Source organism: Trachypithecus francoisi, unplaced genomic scaffold, assembly GCF_009764315.1.
Source record: "Trachypithecus francoisi isolate TF-2019V2 unplaced genomic scaffold, Tfra_2.0 Lachesis_group11, whole genome shotgun sequence".
NCBI lineage: Eukaryota > Metazoa > Chordata > Mammalia > Primates > Cercopithecidae > Trachypithecus > Trachypithecus francoisi.
The window spans coordinates 122890149-122905234 of NW_022681456.1; the positions used below are offsets into that span (position 1 = coordinate 122890149).

The 15086-nt window shown below is 37.6% G+C and overlaps 1 protein-coding gene across 2 annotated transcripts; it reads left to right on the forward strand.

Moving 5' to 3' along the window:
- The first annotated feature begins 651 nt into the window (after positions 1-651).
- CLEC12B (C-type lectin domain family 12 member B) lies at positions 652-9864 on the forward strand. 2 transcript variants are annotated; one of them, XM_033223412.1, is made up of 6 exons: positions 652-1335; positions 3445-3543; positions 5182-5400; positions 5888-6042; positions 6239-6354; positions 8958-9864. In XM_033223412.1, the coding sequence occupies exons 1-6, from the start codon at positions 1245-1247 to the stop codon at positions 9106-9108; spliced, it is 831 nt and encodes a 276-aa protein (XP_033079303.1). In that variant the 5' UTR covers positions 652-1244; the 3' UTR covers positions 9109-9864. The 2 variants fall into 2 exon arrangements, with proteins under 2 accessions (XP_033079303.1, XP_033079302.1); XM_033223411.1 differs by lacking the exon at positions 652-1335 and having other exon boundaries at positions 3242-3543.
- Positions 9865-15086: the final 5222 nt, after the last annotated feature.

The following is a 15086-nucleotide window of genomic DNA, read 5'->3' on the forward strand; positions in this document are numbered from 1 at the left end:
TTATTAAGTTTAAAAAAAAAATCTAAATACATAGAAGTTTAAAGAGGCTTCAAGTCCTAAAGATACTCTAGAGATCCTCATTAACCAGTAGTTGTGTGGATATCCAATTACTTCAGCACTCTTTGTAGCTGTGGTTGCCCCACACAGCATCATCTGATTTTGTAATCCAGAAATACAGCATGCTTTCTATAAGAATTCTGCTACCCTGCAGGAATGACTGAAAGACAAACAAATGAACTAAAAGCAGTGAGCCGAGATCTCGCCACGGCACTCCAGCCTGGGCGACAGAGCGAGAATCCGTCTAAAAAATAAAAAAAAAAAAACAAAAACACCTTACCGTGTGCCAGTCTCATTCTCTCTAGAATCGACCTGCTTTTTTCACTTTCACTCTCCTGAAACTTCAGGTTTTAAAAATCTTTCAAAAATCTTGTCCTGTGTATTCCTTGCTGTCTGCAGGATTATTCTAGGGTGGTTGTTCTGTTAGGAACTTTTCCAATCTTGCCAGAAGAGGGCACTCCCATTCATATTCACGTTAAGTAGCTAAGTAGCTATCAATTTCTTCTCCATGCCCCATTACCAACTCTCTCTCTCTCTCTCTCTCTCTCTCTCTCTCTCTCTCTCTCTCTCTTTCTCTCTCTCTCTCTCTCTCTCTCTCTCTTCTCTCTCTCTCTCTCTCTCTCTCTCTCTCTCTCTCTCTCACACACACACACACACACACACACGTGTTTGAATTTCCTATAATAGCAGCCAGGTCTGTGACACAGCTCTTCCTGTCTTAATGTGTGTCTCTGCTTAATATCTGATGTGGCTGAGAATAAAGTAGAACCAGCATCTTCAGGCAGATTAGCTAGCCTTAGGTAGAGGTAAAGAAGACAACCTGACTCTTTTCTGAAACATTCAGAGCAGTCTCTACCTCCAGGATCATGGAGGTTCTCCACGTTCCTCCTGTTCTGCCTCCAAGCACCCCATCTTAGCTGCACAGCGAGGAACAATGCTGACAGAGCAGACAGTTTGAGATCTGTAACATTCTAATGAGAATATTTCTAAGGAGAATATTTGACTTTTCTCACTTTCTCTGCAGAGAAACAAATTGTCATTCTCCTCTTACAGAGGGCCAGTGGAGTGTGTCTGGGTCAGCTGAGTGCCTATATCAAAGCTCCCAGCCTTGAAAAAGACACCGTGTTCCCAGGCCTCAAGATATTGAAACATTAATTAGATAATTTAAAGTAGGGTTTTCTTCTACAATGTCTGAAGAAGTGACCTACGCAACCCTCACATTTCAGGATTATGCTGGAGCAAGGAATAACCGACATGGAAATAACCTAAGAAAAAAAGGTAGGAGTTCAGAGAACACCAGCTGTGTCCTTGGGGAGTGGACAGGTGTTAAATGATTTGAGGTGCCAGCTTTAATGCTGGTGTTAAAGACAGTGTGCTGTGAAATCTCCAAAATGGGGACAAATCTTGTGGAATGTCTTAGAAGAGTGAGTGTTCCCAAGGTTGAAGTGAAAATATGTGGCTTTCAGAACCTCTTTAAAATTGTGTAATATCACTATGTTTCAGGAAGCTCTGTGTTGTAGAGAAAAATTCTGACTGGACATGCCAGAAATTGAGCCTGGGGAATTACAGATTTCTTTTTACAAATATAATCCTTGATATTTCTACCTTGTTAGAGATGCGAGGAGGATATTCTTTCAGAAACCAGATTGGAGGCTTCTAAAATAGAGAAGGTAGAGGGCATTTTTCTTTTAGATGATGTAGGTTACTTCAGAGAAAACTGGAAGATGAGAGAGTGGGTTAGAAATGGATCAGAGCTAATTTCTCTTTTGTCAGTATTTTTTCAAATTTTAGGGTAGTTGAAATCCAAGTATAATTTGTAATGTTGAACCAGTAATAATAGTATCTGGGTAGTATTTTATGTACATTATATACAGATATAATTGTGATGACAATGCACAATAATGTTCGAATATTAGTATTTTCTCCATTACATAGATGGAAAAACTGAGGCTGAGAGAAATTAGATAATTTAAGCAAGCTCACACAACTGCTATGTGGGGAAGCCCAGACGCAGTGCTGGTCTTTAGCTCATTCTCTTATGCCTAATTGGAATAAATAGCAGTCTCCACGTTCAAGAATCAAATCAGATTCTGTGGACATAAGACCACATCTCTTATTTTCAGATATGTTACCTATCCAGGTTCCCCTGAATCATGTCAGTCATCTGAACTTCTTTCTTCTGCCCTCTAGATTTATGTTTACGTTTTGTGTGGTACATGACATTTGAGGGAAGGATATTTAGAAAAAGATGATGGGAATAGACTTTGCATGTGTCTAATAAAGGTGGTTCCACATTTTTGCCTTTTTTTTTTTTAACTTCTAATTCTAATCTGTGAGGAAAAAGGGAGGTGTGGATATGGTGCATATAAGTACACCTGGAGACCAATGCTATATCTAAAATATTGGGCTAGATGTTATTTGGACCTAAATCAAGGAATACGAAGCTAAGGAAAATATGACAATCATTGATATTGTAGACAACAACTACTATGAGTAGGATGCTAATGGCTTTCTGGTCTATTCTGCTGTTTGTAAGTTAGACTGCACATTCTTTCCTTCTTTCATTCAGTATTCATTCATTATTTATTAGGTGATAAATAGCATGAATAATAGATAAGTTATTGTTAATAGGTAAAAGATACTTTAAAAAGTAGAATCCACTTTTACAAGGCAGATAGAACATCTGCCTTATAGAGACTTTTCAGCTCAAAAGCTTGAGGTGTCTCCTACTGTCAGTATCATCCAGAAAAGCAGTGTATAGATCTCTCATTTATGAATTCAATAAACTTGAGGAAGAAAAGTGGGTAATGAAGTAAAGCAAAAACCTTGAAATTAGGAGAAGCTTCCTCTTAAAGGGAAGAAGAGCGGTGGAGAAATGGAGGGGAACCAACGATGGCACCCTCATTGCACTTCATATTAGGTATTTTCTTTTTCTTTCTTTTTTTTTTTTTTGAGACGAAATCTCGCTCTGTTGCCCAGGCTGGAGTGCAGTGGCCGGATCTCAGCTCACCGCAAGCTCCGCCTCCCGGGTTTACGCCATTCTCCTGCCTCAGCCTCCCAAGTAGCTGGGACTACAGGCGCCCGCCACCTCGCCCGGCTAATTTTTTTTGTATTTTTTAGTAGAGACGGGGTTTCACCGTGTTAGCCAGGATGGTCTTGATCTCCTGACCTCGTGATCCGCCCGTCTCGGCCTCCCAAAGTGCTGGGATTACAGGCTTGAGCCACCGCGCCCGGCCCCATATTAGGTATTTTCTAAATGAGGGCATTAAAGGAGCAAGAAAGAAATGTTAGTATCTGGAAGCTCCCTAAGTGTGAGAAATAAACAAACCAAAGCGAAACAAGCACAAAGCAGTTCTGTTTGCCAATTGCTTTGTGGGCTTTCTCCAGGGCATCCGGCTCCATCTCCCATTTGGCGTCATGCTGCCCTGGGTCTGCTAACTCTTTGCCTGATGTTGCTGATTGGGCTGGTGACGTTGGGGATGATGTGTAAGTATATCCGCATCGAACCCAACAAAAGCAACTAGAAAACATATGTGTAAACCATGTGTAATCAGCTTGGATTGCAGATGGGTCCGAGCATCCTGAATCCTCTGATACTTTTCTGCTGTCTCATATCTCTCCTATTCGTCATATCTTCCTAATAAACCGGCAAAAGACATTATCAGGATGTGGTTCTAAATTCATTGTTTTATCTTGGTAAGCTAAACTGGACTTAAATGAAGACTCTTGGTGTCTAGTTATTCATTAGAATAAAGAGCCTCTTTTCTGCCTAGACACATATTCACTTATCACTCCAAGGCTGAGAAATAAAGTCAAGAAATATGTACTGAAGGAAGTGCATGCTATGTTATTTACCTGGAAGACTTAGCACTAGACTAGGCTCAGTCTGCTTACATGAGACTTCTCTAGTGGAGAGAAATCTTCCAAGTAACAGCAGCAGCCTGATTTCTATGAATGAGAAAGACATATAAACAAGGAGGAAGAATGGCCTGATAGACTTGACCAACTAAGAGAGTTGAACCATCTCCACATGACAATGGAAGCTCCACTCTCAAGCACCACGGCCACAAAGTAACGTTCTATTGATTCTGACCCATCCTTGGGCAGTTGGGGATGAACATGGTAGGGAGTTCTTGAGTAATGAGAAAAATATTCTGAGAATACAAACTTTATAGAGTTGTTAAGTATATGGTATACAGAGTAGTGAATTGTCATGCTATTCACTTACAGGGAACTCATAGTCAAGAAAGTTAATTTGCTGAATGATACTAACATCTCCTCTGCTACATTCATTTCTTTTTAATGATTTAATGGATAATTTTTTAAGATTTAATGGATAATTAGGATTTGGACATATCTTTGTCAACATAAAAAGAGGTTAATGATGTACCTTGCTCTTTTGAAAAGGAATATGATGTTTAAGCAGCAGTGACAGATATTCTGGAGTCAGTCAGTATGAGATTAGCAGCTGATCTTCTACAATAATGTATATTTAAAAATTAAGTGAAAATGCAATAACATATGTTCATTGGTTTGATATAGAAGGGTGACATTTCTTTTCTAAAATTTAGTGCTTTTGGTGCAGTGTTTCTTAAATTTGTTGGCTGATGAAGCACCTTAAATGCTTATGAAAAGGGCATATTCCATGGACCCATGACCAGAAATGGTCTGATGTGCCATTAAGATCTGTTTTTTTTTTTCCTTTTGGTAAACAAGCATCTCAGGTCATCTGCAGAGTTTGCGATAGCCATTGTCCCAAAGAATGCTGTTTTCATTAAAACAACAATTACACCATCTATCTCCAAATAAAATAAAACAAAAATAAAATAATTTCACAGAAATGAGTGGCAGAATGACTAGCCCTTCCTTAGATGTGATGTCAGAAATACATAATTATTAAATCATTATTTTAATATAGTGTAATAATAGAAATGTAAATAAAATTTAAAAGAACTATAAATAATTTGGAATAGAAAGGCATCTGGTTTGTTTCTTGCATGATACCTCGAATACTAACAGCTACTAATAAATCTTGAACAATTAAGAAACGTTTCTGTCACAAGAATTATCTACAGTTATGAGAATAGAAGAATAAATGAACTTGTCTCCTGTCATGTCTTGGAGTTTTGCAGATATCTAATGACATTAACTCAGATTCAGAGAAATTGAGTCAACTTCAGAAAACCATCCACCAGCGGCAGGATAACTTATCTCAGCAACTGGGCAACTCCAATAATTTGTCCATAGAGGAGGAATTTCTCAAGTCACAGATCTCCAGTCTACTGAAGAGGCAGGAACAAATGGCCATCAAACTGTGCCAAGAGCTAATCATTCATGCTTCAGGTAATCAGACTTAGACCTGCTGACCAGTCAGATGGCATATGTCGCCCTGGTCTAAGTTGATCACATGCACCACCTCAGAGTATTGAGAGAGTTATGTCATCCAGTGAACCTCAATGATGTTGCACCACATTTACAGACAGCAAGGAAATATACGAATTCACTTAATATTTTTGAAACCATAGGAAAATTTGGGAAGTATCTTGGAATGATACCAATCCAGATACTTCAGCCCCTCATTTTATTAACTATTTCTAGGTGATCCTGTTGTTATGAAAGCTTAAAAGCACAGCTGATAATTCTGAGGCCAGAAGACTAAGCCCTGAAAAGAGAATCCCTATTGCCCCAACCCACAACCAGGGGTCACCTTATTTTCAGAGGGTGCTGGCTCTCAGACCATGTTGTTCAATTAAATGATTTTGTTTCAAAGCCTTCTCCAGTCACTCCAGGGTCATTCAGTTTATATTATTGGGTATAATTTCCTTTTCAGACCACAGATGTAATCCATGTCCTAAAATGTGGCAATGGTACCAAAATAGTTGCTATTATTTTACAACAAATGAAGAGAAAACCTGGACTAACAGTAGAAAGGACTGCATAGACAAGAACTCCACCCTAGTGAAGATAGACACTTTGGAAGAAAAGGTAGGATTGAGTCTCTTTCTCTAGTTCTAGACATTATCTATACAATGAGAGAGAAATAAATAAAATATCTGATTCACATGATGGAAATTCAGTGCATCTTAGAATTAATACATGAATTTAATGAATGTTCTCATCTATCTTAACTCTGCAAACTGGAATGTGGCACTCACATAAAACTTTTTCTCCGTTTTCTCAGGATTTTCTTATGTCACAGCCATTACTGATGTTTTCATTCTTTTGGCTGGGATTATCATGGGACTCCTCTGGCAGAAGTTGGTTCTGGGAAGATGGCTCTGTTCCCTCTCCATCCTTGTACGTCTCTAACTATTGAGGGTAAACACAAGTTTTCCATGGAATCCTGGGAAAATTAATAATGATTGTGAGAATTATAAACACAGACATAAAAAGAGGAGTACAACATACTGAGAAAAGAGCTCCAGTAACAAATACTGAAAGGAGGTATAGTTCATTTCATCTCTGTGACAAATTTATGGCAAGGCACTGAACTTTATCTTTTGGTAGAAATGTGTTTATTTAACACACATACACCTAATACTACATTCAAAGGATTTTATAAATATTAACCCTTGAAAAAAGCACTGTTATATTCCCATTTTATAGGTAGAAATATTATCACAAAGAGATTAAGTAACTTGCCTGAGGTCACTCAGCTCATAAATTGCACTTTAGGGACTGTGCACTCAGTCACTCAGCTGTTGTGATTCTCCATCACCTCCAATCCAAAAGGGTACTGCTGGTCATAAGAACACACATCCACACATTTACATCCACACATTTATTTATAGCAAATAACTGTCAACCATTTTCTAACAAAAAGTAAGACTGAATTGACTGATTAGTTCAACAATTAGTGTCGTGTTGAGGACTTGCAAATTACAACATATGGCCAGTGTCTTTTATGAATTAAAATGAACTAAACCTTCCACTTCAAGGTTTGGATGAGAATATTTAAAGGACAAATAGAATATATAACACTTGGAAACTTTCAATTTTTTTAACTATTTAAAGTTATGAAAAAATAGATGTCAACAAAAATGTGTAAGGGGATATTAGGTTTGCTAAATTCTTTCACAGATGATAAAAAAAAATTTTTGAGGAACGCCTCATCATAAGTACATTTAAATGAAACAACTGTATTAATATTTTAAATGTAATAGTATTTTTATATTAGATAAAATTTAAGATCATTGGCATCTTAATGGATTTTTAAATTTTTTATTGATACATAAGAGATGCACATGTTTTGGGGTACATGAGATAATTTGATATATTCAGATAGTGTGTAAAGATTAAATAAGTGGAATTGGGATATCTATCAATTTAAATATTTATCTTTTCTTTGTGCTAGGAACATTCAAATTATTATTTTCTCATTATTGTGAAATGTACAGTAGATTATTGTTAATTGTATTCACCCTAATAATCTATCAAACACTAGGTCTTACTTCTTCTATCTAACAAGATATTTGTATCCATAATGGCTTTTTATCTACCTTCCTCCCCCAACAAATAATTATCCATCCCCCTCCCTCCTGTTTCACTCTTTAAAGCATGTTGTCAGTTTTCTTAAACTGAATAATAACCACTCATCTTCTGTCAAAGATGCCCTGCTTCAGCAGTGACTCAGCAGTTCCTTAAATCACAAACAATGCTAGGTCTATTACTTTCTCCCTGGATACACTTTATCTTCATCCATTTCCCAATGTTTCATCGTGGCTACTTCTAGTCAAACACTAATCCCCCATTCTCTAATCACCATTATTAATCATATCAAGTCAACTAGTCTGGTTTCACACTAATAATAATGACAAAAAGCACATGCAGAGTAATACACAAACAAAAAAAGTGACAGTTACTCTTCGTGACAAGAGCCATACTCGGCATGAACTGATTCATATTAATCTGAGGTGTTGCTACTAGACTGAGGGTTTCCAGCAGTAGTACCATCACATCGTGTAAACACATTCCATGTTGGAATCTAAGATGTGTCCCTTCTCCCAAAGGGATTTTAATCATCCTTGGCCTCTCTACTCACTCTTAATCAAAGTGTGAGGGAGGTGGTCCCCACAGCAGGCTTCGGAACCTACAGACCCTGGCCCCTGAGACATGCAGCTATCAGATAAGCCAGCATGTCAAACTCAGGTTAGAGAGACTGAGCTTCCAGATTGTAGAACCATTTCCTTGACTACTGAGTAAAAGCGCAGGCTAAGATTTAGTAAGCCTAGCCCTGAAGCAAGAAAAGAATATGGCAGTGTAATGCAGGTCATTCAGGAAAAAACAATATTGGGCACACAGAAAATTTAGACCTGACGAGTATAATTTTCTAAAGACATTATTTCAGGGTTAACATCACTTTCTTAGCAGAGGAAGTGAATACTATTGTCAGCACCATATCTATACAGTCATTCATTTCCTCTTTTAACGTCTGTCTTGTTCTCTTTTTACCCACCACATATGTATAACTATGTGAAAAGTTATATTTGTGCATAGTAAAATGTGATAGCTTTTTATAGCAGAAGGTGATTTTATTTTTATGTTTTTCTTCATAAAGTCCCGAAGGACTTCAAGTACTTCTAATATAAGCTGAACTGAGTAGCTTTCATTAATGGAATTCCATATTTCTGAAGGACATACAAATTCTCAGCCCAGGATTTAAGTATTTTCTTAAAGAATTCTACCTGGGATCATGATCCACTTAAATAAAGAACCCAGATGTGCCAGCTCTAGGCAGATTTTGTGCCAGTTTTACGCAGTTTCAGATTTTGAAGGTTTGTGGAGGCAGGAGTCTCTTAATATTCAGATACATGACACTGGCTGGAAGAGCAACTGAGAGCACTAAATAGTGATCATATTTCAAATATAGAATTTATAATACATTTCAAATTAATTTTCAGATTTAGTACTAAAGAACTGGACCAGATCAATGGATCCAAAGGATGTGCTTATTTTCAAAAAGGAAATATTTATATTTCTCGCTGTAGTGCCGAAATTTTTTGGATTTGCGAGAAGACGGCCGCCCCAGTGAAGACTGAGGATTTGGATTAGTATGCTTCTTCCAAATTCTCCAAGAAGTAAGAGACTTGGAGAGGAAAGAGGAAACCACGGTACCAGAGCCAAAACCAGCTTTTAAAATGACTCTGTATTTACATCATCAGACAAATGAACTTGTTTAATAAACGTTCTCCAGTTCCTTGTCTGACATCTTCTGATTTGATATTATTATTCAGTCTTACAATTATCCCTGGGGACTAAGGGGAATAGCCACACTATGGCTTTATGATTGTCTCAAAATCATTTCACTGAATTTCTTTGCCTGTCTTACATTATTATTATATCGTCACGTGTGCACTAGGGTGATATTTAAATATTTAAAAACTAGGGTGATAATTAAATATTTAAAAACACAGGCCACAGCACTAGAACAAGGTCCAAGAGATGCCTGTTGTGATAGTTGCTGGATCACGTGGAGGTCTGGGGGATCCCAGGCTAAGGATCCTGGTAGCTGGGGCTGCAGCACTGTATCAACTGATTTGGAAATACTCTATTTTAGCAAATGTTTGTACCACTGTGAACCAGCTAAGTGTCACCCTGCACTTGCAAAATAACTTTTCTTCTCCAACAACCCTACAAAAATAAGTATTTTTATTAATCTTTAAAATTTAGGTAACTTGTAATCTAGGTGAAGAAGCATAAGCATTTAATATTTACTTTTTTTGTTTGTTTTTTTTTTGAGACAGTGTCTCACTTTGTCACCTAGGCTGGAGTATTGCGATGTGATTGGCTCACTGCAGCCTTGCTCCCCTGGGCTCAATCAATTCTCCCACCTCAGTCTCCAGAATAACTGGGACTACAGGGATGCAACACCATGCTCAGCTAATTTTTGTATTTTTTTGTAGAGACGAGGTTTCACCATGTTGCCCAGGCTGGTCTCAAACACCTAGGCTCAAGCTATCTGCCAACCTCAGCCTCCCAAAATGCTGGGATTACAGGTGTGAGTCACTTTCCCTGGCCAATATTTATATGTTTATCATTTATTTAAATTAGTAATATTGATGTTATTGATTTTGTAATCTGGGTGTTGTTATAAAAATATATTCTCTTACAATTGATATTTTGTTTCCCTCAGAAAAGTCCTAATAAACTGTTTGAAGACATCAAAATATAAGAACCATTATCTTTAATTATTTAGACCTTTCCTGAATCACAGTTTGTCAGTGTTCCTGCACACTAGATGCTAAATATTGTAAATCTAGGGTTCAAGATTTTTCCTGGAACAAAATTGCTGATTTGAGAATACTGGTAAAGGATATAGTTTTCCATTTATCCTCACATCGTTCATAGCTATATATAGGCAGAAAATAATGGTGAAATTAGCCTTTGATACTGACTTTGCTAGATCAGAAATCTAGAATTTACTGGAAAATTGATATAATCCAAGTTCAAAGTTAGATGCATTTCAGTCCTTTGACAGTCCTTTGAAACTACAACTTCATACATACCATCTAGTAGCTTCTTATTCTCTAAATATTTAAAATTATGAACTAATCAGTGTTTTATATTTGCACCAACAGAAACTGTAGAATAAAGGAAAAATGTCAATGTGAAAATTTAGTAAGAATTACAAACAATATATTTAAGCACAACTTTTGAAATACAATTTTCATAGTTCAAGTAAACAGAGTGTCTTAGCTCTTATACAGGATTCAAACATAAGTTACATACCCATGGATTAAAGAAGAAACTTGATGCTTTCATTTCTCTTTAGCAGTTTGCCCCTGGCATTCTCACAAAGATAAAATTATTTATTAAAGTTCAAAATCTCTGCCTCTGACTCCCACACATTTGGGTTTCGTTTTATTCCCAGGAGAAAAATAACTTCTTTCATTCCTCTATTTCTAATAAGAAGATCTACTTTTAACAATTAGAATACCTTAATTGGTTATTTTGTTCCTATTAAGAAGTTATCGGGTTTTTTCTGGTATCTTGTATATTTTAATTCTTATTTCATGTAAACTCTTTTATACTCATTAAAAGTTCTGTTTCTGACCTCACAGTGCTCTGGATCTTGATCAGCTCTTATTACTAAGAGCCTCCTCCCTGCTGCCCTGCTATCATCGTGTTATCCCTGACGGCCTCTACAGTAGATGCAGAAATCCAGAGTTCTCAAGATACATTAGCCCTTTGTGTCAGAATCCTTCATCCTTTGATTCTGATAACTTAGCTTATGAGACAGGGCTTGTTTCCAGAAATTTTCATCTCTTTCTTTTACTTCTCTCTTCCTTTCCTACTGCCCCCAACACCCTCTCCAGTCAAAATCCCTGAGATATTTTATTTATATATACAGGTATGTGCAAATGGTATATTTTTAGGGGAAAGACCATTGATATGGTTTGGATCTGTGTCCTTACCAAATCTCATGTCCAGATGTAATCCCCAATGTTGATGGTGGTGCCTGGTGGGAGGTGACTGGGTCATGGGGGCAGATTTCTCATGAATGGCTTAGCACCATCTTCTTGGTGCTGTTCTCATGATACTGAATTCTCACAAGATCTGGTTGTTTAAATGTGTGTAGCATCCCCCCCAACCCCCACACCACACCCTCTCTCCTGCTCCTGCTCCAGCCATGTGAAGTACCCACTCCTCCTTCATCTTCCATCATGACTGTAAGTTTCCTGAGGCCTCCCTAGAAGCCCAGCAGTTTCCAGCATCATGCTTCCTGTACCACCTGAAGAACTGTGAGCCAATTAAACTTTTTTCTTTATAAATTACTCAGTCTTGAGTATTTCTTTATAGCAATGTGAGAATTTAATGTGGGTTCGAAACCTGGCTTCACATCAAATTTACATGAATAGTACCTTAAAGGCACAGATATTTGGGTCACACATCAGATCTATAAAATCAGAATGACTGGAAGACAGAAATGGAGAATCTGTAAGTTTCTCAAACTACACAGGTGATTTTTATTAACTCAGCCTGAGTGACAATGTTTGGATAAATAACATCAATACTAACTCCCTGAGCACATAGGCCCAGAGACAAAGGTGCTGGAACCATCTTCAAATTGGATGGCTCTTTCTGCAATGTTAGCAAAATTAGTTTGGTTTGTGCAGACCACATTAGGTCGGGACAGGTCAGAATTGGGACAGATGTAGTGACAATTCTTAGCTATTTCACTGTTGTAATCTTAGCCAACAGCCCTTACTGAAGGTATTAACTGGCATGGTCAGGATGGACAAGTGATATGAAGTTTGATCTATCTAGCTCTTTGAAAATAGTTTTCAATTTTGCTGCACACTGAAATTATACTGGGGAGCTTTGAGGAAATACTGATGTCTAAGATTGTTCCACCTCGTAAGATGCTGATTTCAATGATGAGAAGTGTAGCTGGATTATTTAAAAAAATTAAAGTTTCCTATATGATTCCAATGTGAAGCTAAGGTTGAAAATCCTTGTACTGAGGCAGGCCCAATGGCCCTTATTCCAGTAAAATAGCCAACCTTCCATTATATATTAAGAAAACAAGTGAACTAGCTCCATTGGTGATGAATACACATGGTTGAGACAGGGACAATAGCGTTGATGCCATATTCGAGGCTGCATACAAACATATATAATCATACTTGTATATATTTGTACTTACATGCAGAAGGATTTAGACATATTAGTTTTCCTCAGGGTGGGTATGATGGAGTCAAATTGGGCAAGAAGGGGAGATGATACACTTTTGGAATCAGAATCCACTGTGAAGCTGAGAACTGAAATCAAGAGTCAGATTATAAACAGGTGGCCAAAATTAACAATGTGGTCCTCAATCAAATGTAATTTTTTGTTCCACAGGTATATTAGTTTTACTGGACAAGTAACTACAAGTTGGACACCTGTCTGTCTGACGTCCTTCCTTCCTTCCTTCCCTCCTTCCTTCCTTTCCTTCCTTCCTTCCCTCCCTCCCTTCCTTCCTTCTTTCTTTCTTTCCCTGCCTCCCTCTCTCCCTCCCTTCCTCCTTTCTTCCTTCATTCTTTTCTTCCTTTCTCCCTCTCTTTCTCTCTCTCTTTTTCAGGGTATATAACAATATAAATATAATAAAACACATCTCCATGCCATGGAATATTATTTAGCCTTTAAAAAGAAAGAAGTCCTCCCACTGCAGCAACATGAATAAATATGGAGAATGTTATGCTAAGTGAAACAAGCCAGATACAGAAGGACAAATACTACATGATACCATTTGTATGAGGAACTTCAAATAACCAAACTTATAGAAGCAGATAGTAGAATGGTGGTTGCCAGGGATTAGAGGAGAGGGAAATGAGGAAGTGTTAGCCAAAGGGTAGAAAGTTCAGTTACACAAGATGAATAAGTCCTAGAGATCTACTGTACAGCATAGTGCCTATAGACAACAATACTACATTATATATTTAGAGTTTTCTAAGAGGGTAAATCTTACGTTGTGTTTTTATCATACAAAAATAATAACAATAAATAAAGAAGGTGGGAGGACTTTACAAGATAATGCCTATGTTTATGGTACACATTGTTGTGATGGTTTATTTACATTGTATACTTATCTACAAACATTAAGTTGCATATATTACATATGTACAGCTTTTAAATGTCAATTATATCCAATAAAGTGTTTTTTAAAGAAGGCGTATTTATGAATGAGGCAAGCAAGTAGGGATGGCATGCCTAGTGGCTTCAAATCAGCCAACATCAGACCAGCAACAGAGGCTGTGGAGGGAAATAGCAATACATAAGGCAAGAAAAGTGCCTCATCTTGAATTATAGCTCCCATAATCTTCACATGTCGTGGGAGGGACCCAGTGAGAGGTAATAGAATCATGGGGGCGAGTTTTTTTCTGTGCTGTTCTCATGACAGTGAATAAGTCTCATGAGATCTGATGGTTTTATAAAGGGGAGTTCCCCTGCCACCATGCAAGACATGACTTTGCTTCTCCTTTGCCTTCCACCATGATTGTGAGGCCTCCCCAACCATGTGGAACTGTGAGTCAATTAAACCTCTTTTCTTTGTAAATTACCAAGTCTCGTGTATGTCTTTATTAGCAGCATGAGGACAGACTAATACAGTAGACCAAAAGAACTACATTTTTAATCATAAAAGCAATGAAAATTACCAGACAATGTCTCCTAAGGGATGTAAGGGCATCCTGGTTATAAGAATTCCAACAGGAATTTCAAATCATTTTTTAAAGTGAGTAATTTTTAATTTTCTAGTAATGCATATTTTAGTACACATATTTTCCCAGTATTTGAAATTGCATAGATCTCACTTAATAATATACCAGAATTTACAAATTTACTCTTAGGTAGTTTGTAAGAGATGTAAACTAGTATCATACCAGGTATTATAATCCTGGCAAAAAATAAGCTTACTGCATTCCAATCACTTTCATTATAGATTATCTGTATGAAGTAACCTCTATGTAATCAGAGGGTGAAATAGGAAATTCATTTCATGGAGGTAAATCAATGTGGTTAAGGGCACAGACCACGCAGTAAAACTAACTGCCTGCCTGCCTGCCTGCCTGCCTTCCTTCCTTCCTTCCTTCCTTCCTTTCCTTCCTTCCTCGTTCCTTCCTTCCTTCCTTCCTTTTCTTCCTTCCCTCTTTCCATTTCTTTCTGTCCCTCTCTCCCTCTCTCCTCTCTCTCCCTTTCTTTTTTGCCCCATCTCGCTGTCTCTCTGTGTCTCTCTTTCTCTCTCTTTCTCTGTCCCGTGCTCTCTCCTTCTCTCCCCCACCACCTCTCTATCTGGGATCACTTGGTAAACACCAAGACAAAAATCTGCCAAAAGAAAAAGGAATAGCTCACCACATTTTTCTAAGAACTTGAAACACATCAGGGAAGCGATTGTGCCATCTTATAAGAGTCACACTTTCCTAAGAATTTGACACAGTCAGAGGATTATGCTATCTTTCCACACTCATAGTTGGATGTGCCATGTGATAACCCCAGCCAGGAAGGAGATAACAGTGAGACACAAAGTTCTGTAGAAGACAAAAGCAGAA